At 56.4% G+C, this 4,769-nt stretch overlaps 1 protein-coding gene across 1 annotated transcript in view; it reads left to right on the forward strand.

The window, feature by feature from the left end:
* Positions 1-4,769, forward strand: part of PPP1R13L (protein phosphatase 1 regulatory subunit 13 like) — a 17,237-nt gene that overhangs the window by 2,874 nt on the left and 9,594 nt on the right. Inside the window, exons 2-4 of the mRNA XM_045292672.1 lie at positions 3,193-3,346; positions 3,447-3,589; positions 4,528-4,740. Of these exons, the coding sequence (XP_045148607.1) occupies positions 3,292-3,346; positions 3,447-3,589; positions 4,528-4,740 (411 nt within the window). The 5' untranslated portion in view covers positions 3,193-3,291. The remainder of the gene's footprint in view (positions 1-3,192; positions 3,347-3,446; positions 3,590-4,527; positions 4,741-4,769) is intronic.

A 4,769-nucleotide genomic window follows, 5' to 3' on the forward strand; every position in this document is an offset into this window, starting at 1 on the left:
GGGAGGTGCAGCACCTGCCCGGGCCCGCAGCGCATTCCCAGGGCCTGAGCTCAGGCACTGGCCGCCCTCCCACTGGCCTGCAGGGGTCTGGCCACGACCCCACGCCCAGGGCTGGCATTTCCTTGGAGCCAGAGGATGTCAGCCGGACTGGAGAACTCCCCCAGAGGGCCACTCACTGCTGGAATGTGGACAGACAGTGTCTCTCAGAGACACTGAAAGCCATGAGCTTGGAGCTTTGCTTCCTGTTGCTGTCCCCTTTCTGAGAAGACAGTTCTCTGAGCTCCCCCTTGCACCTTCTGACCAGTTGGGGCCTCACAAAAGCCCCTTGAGGTGGGCTGTGATGCATGACCATCTTGCAGATCAGGAAACTGAGGCACACCGATTAAGCCTCGTATTAGGGTCAGATCACCATTCCGACCAGATTCGAGCCCTTCAAGTCTGGCTCCATTGCTTGTGCTGACCTCCCTGGAGGACAGTGGAACCCTCGGAAAACGAGAAAGAGGTGGAGAAAGACTTAGGACTCTGGAATATCCAAAGCAAAGGCGTTCTAGAATGTTCCAAAAGCTAGAATCTGGGCTAACAACTTTCTAACGATAGAACCCTAGGCTGAGGACTTTAGCCCCCTTAGAACCTTAATTAGGAACCCCCGGTTGGTAAAGGAGCCCAGCAGGGATTATACATTGAGCTGGTAACCACAAGGTCCATGGTTCAAAACCCACCCGTAGCTCCAAGGGGGGAAAGATGAGGCTGTCTACTTCTGTAAAGATTTAAAGCCCCAGAAAACCCAAGAGGCAGCCCTACTTTGTCCTGTAGTGTTTGCTATGACCTAAATGTTGGTGGTTCAAACTCACCGCAGAAGAAAGGACTGACCATCTGCTTCCCTTCCTCAAAGACCCAGAAAACCCTAAAGCAGCAGTTCTCAACCTGTGGGTCTCGACCCCTTTGGAGGTTGAATGACCCTTTCACAGGGGTCGCCGACTGATAACAGTAGCAAAATGACAGGAAGTCGCAACGAAAATAATGTTCTGGTTGGGGGTCACCACCACATGAGGAACTGTGTGAAAGGGTCGCGGCGTGAGGAAGGTGGAGCACCGCTGCCCTAGAGGAATGGCAGTGCCCTGTCACATGTTCGCCGAGTCAGGCTGTTTTGGCTGTTGTTGTTTTTTTAGAACTTTAATTCTAGCCTCGTGGTTCTGACCATTTCAGAAGGGAGGCCTCCCTGAGTGCAAAGGCCCCAGGTTTCCCCCTTCCATTCACTGTCAGGGGAAACTGAGGCCCCAGGGTCACACTGTCCCAACACCCCCAGAGAAGCCGCCAGCCCCAACAAGTCCTATTCCCGAGGCTTCCCAGACAGAGGCCCAGGTTGGCATGCCCCAACCCGCCCTGCTGCCCACGCCGGCATCACCGAGGCTAATGGGTTGGTGCAGGGGGAGGTGGCAGGACTGGTGGGTGTGGCAGCTAGAATGGAGATGGCACTGACCTGACCGGTTCTTGCTGGCCTGGTCCCCTCCCTCTGGGCCAATGACCACAGCGCCCCATCTGCCCAGGGCACTCCCTGTCCCTCCTGCCTGTCACCACATTAAGAAAAGTGAGGCCTCCCCTGGGCAGGGATGGAGGGAACAGGAAGCTGAGCAGTCCCAGCACCCTGGGACCACCCTGGCCCAGTGGAGATGACCCCGCATAATCAGATCTGAGTGTCAAGCCCCAGTACTGCCGACTAACTGCTGCATGACTGTACACCTGAACTTCACCTTCTGGCCGGCTAAGGTAGTGGGGGAGGCCTCGGGGAGCGACAAATGGCTTACCAGCTTGGCTAGTCAGGGAGTTGGCAGTTCAAGTCTTCCCAGAAGTGCCTTGGAAGAAATGCCTGGCGATCTGATTCTCCCCAAAACCAACCACTGACGACCCAGTGGGAGTTGGGGAGGACTGATACTCAGGGGGTTGCCCTGAGTTGAGATGGGCTCGTCGGCAACTCTTTGGACCAGGCGTCCTCAAACCGAGGGCCCGCGGGCCACATGCGGCCTGCAGAGGACATTTATCCCGCCTGGCCGGTGTTTTTGCCCCGTTTGTTTTTTTACTTCAAAATAAGATACGTGCAGTGTGCATAGGAGTTTGTTCATAGTTATTTTTTTTAACTATAGTCCAGCCCTCCGACGGGTCTGAGGGACGGTGAACGGACCCCTGTTTAAAAGTTTGAGGACCCCTGTTTTTGAGTGTTGGTTGAAGTACTGGGTGCAGAGGCTGCAGCTTGGTTCTGCAAGGCAGTTACCCCTCAGGGAGTGATAGTGGTTTCTATTATGGACAAACACAAGGCACAGGTCCTACACACAGTCCGTGGCATAGGTATGTATTTATGTATGTATTTTAATTGCGCCAGCATCAAACCCAATGTCTAGCCCAGACTAGGCATCCGATCCATCGATAGCTCTTATTCAGAAACTGTTATCAAGTCGTCTTGAGTCCGATCTGGGCCCATAGCCGTGAATGGGGCTATGAGGACATCCTGAGTCTCACCATACGGGACCCTGATGGCTAACCCAAAGGTTGGGGGTTCAAACCCACCCAGTTGTTCCTTTGGAGAAAGACTTGGGGATCTGCGCCTCCTGTAAAACAGATGAAAAACAAAACCGGAAGCTCACTGCCACCCAGGGGATTCCATCGCGCAGCGCCCCTAGAGGGCAGAGCCCAACCGCTCCTGTGGGTTTCCAAGGCAGAAAGCCTCAGCGACTGGTGGGTTTGAACCGCTGACCTTGTGGTATAATCCATGGCACTCCCCCAGGGCTCCTCCAATGAAGGAGGTATAATCCATGGCACTCCCCCAAGGCTCCTCCAGTGAAGATAAGAGTCTAGAAACCGTCGTCCCCCCCTTGTGGGGCAGTTCCACTGAGTCGTAGGGAATCCCTATGAGTCGAAGTCATCTCCAAGCAGATTCAATTAAAGGTTCAACTATAGGTCACTGATGAAAACATAATGCCAAGTCTTAGTGGAGCTGAGATCGAGATGGGCCAGGAACCCAGTAAAGAGGGTGCCATGGTTGAGCCCTTCAAAAGCTCTTGGGTCTCCTGGGTGGCATGCCCACTGGGCATTGAACGCGCCGGAAGCAGAGGGACACACTGGTACCAGTGGCAGACACAGGAGAGTCAAGACGCTGGTCCGCACCATCCCTACAAATCCCACTTCTCTCTGTTGCAGGTTCCTTGTGGGCGGAGTCTGGAGGGGCGGAGTCTGAGGAGGCTCCTCCCCCTACAGGCATTTCCGCCCTCCTGCCCATCCCCTTCTCCGGCTGGCACCATGGACAGCGAGGCGTTCCAGACCAGCCGGGATCTTCTGGACTTGAACTTCCAGTGTGAGCTGGGCTCGGGGGCGGGGCCAGCTGGGCTGGGGGGCGAAGGGCTTGGGGACAGGTCTTGCCTAGAGACTTCGCCCTTACCTCCCCTGCCTCTCAGCGCTGGCCATGAAGCACATGGACTTGAAGCAGATGGAGCTGGACACGGCCGTGGCCAAGGTAGACGAACTGACCAAACAGCTGGAGTCATTATGGTCAGACACGCCGGCACCTCCCAGCCCCCAGGCTGGAGCCCCCACTAGGGTGAGCCCTTTTACCTTGGTCCCCGCCCTGGCCCACAAAACCAGCTCTTCTCCACACCCTTGGCTAGCGGCCTGGATTTCAAACAAGGCTGCCACAGAGGGTTGTGCAGGTCGGAGACTTTTCAAAGACACTTGGGAGGGACCGCAGGAGCCCAGAAGGAAAGGGTCCTTTCTCTAGGCTGCACAAAGGCACGCAGGCTCTGGCCCCATGACTAAGGTGACCAGATTTAAAGTGGGGCACCATTGACCGGGGTGGGGTGGGGGTAGGGGCCCTTGATTAAAAATTTGGTCTAGATGGACCAAATAGACCGTTCCCTAGCTTGTCGTGCATTCTTTCCAAAAATCAGGACTTTTTAAAAGCGCCAAAAATCGGGACTGTCCCGCCAAAAGTGCGCCATGACCCCTCACCTGGGCTCTCTCCAGCTGGGCTCTGAGGCCCTTGGGCTGACCTTTGGATGACCCTTTTAGCCCCTCTCCTTGCTGCCCTCGCAAGAGCCCTAGTGGTGTAGCGCTATGTGCCTAGCTGCTAGCTCCGAGGTCAGCAATTCAAAACCACCTGCCATTCCGTGGGAGAAAAACGAGGCTTTCTGCTCCCGTGAAGAGTTACAGTCTTGGAAACCCACAGGGGTAGTTCTACCCTGTCCTACAGGGTCCCTGTTAAGTAGGAATTGACTCGATGGCAGTGAGCGAGACCGACCCCTCCAAGGAGCGCTGGTGGCGTAGTGGGTTATGCAGTGGGCTACTAACCACGAGGTCAGCAGCTCGAAGTCACCGGCCACTCTGAAGGAGAAAGAAGCAGCTTTCTATTCCCATCGAGAGATACCCCCTACAAGGGCAGCCCTACCCTGTCCCGTGTGAGTCCGAATCGACTCGATAGTGAATTTGGTTTGGCCGACCCATCGACTAACATCACCTGCTGGCCGGCCTTCCTTCCCACAGCTGACCCGGTATAGCTCCAGCCCGGTTCCGGAGCCCTTCGGCAGTCGCGGGTCCTCCCGGAAGGCGGCCACCGACAGCACGGACACCCTGTTCGGACGCTCCGAGAGCGCCCCGGTCCTGCACCCCTACAGCCAGCTGTCTCCCAAGGGCCGCCCTTCGTCGCCACGCACCCCGCTCTACCTGCAGCCAGACGCCTACAGCAGCCTGGACCGCGCGCCCTCGCCACGGCCTCGTGCCTTCGA

Source organism: Echinops telfairi, unplaced genomic scaffold (genome assembly GCF_000313985.2).
Source record: "Echinops telfairi isolate 266 unplaced genomic scaffold, ASM31398v2 ScPeMD7_655;HRSCAF=1070, whole genome shotgun sequence".
NCBI classification, from domain to species: Eukaryota; Metazoa; Chordata; class Mammalia; order Afrosoricida; family Tenrecidae; genus Echinops; species Echinops telfairi.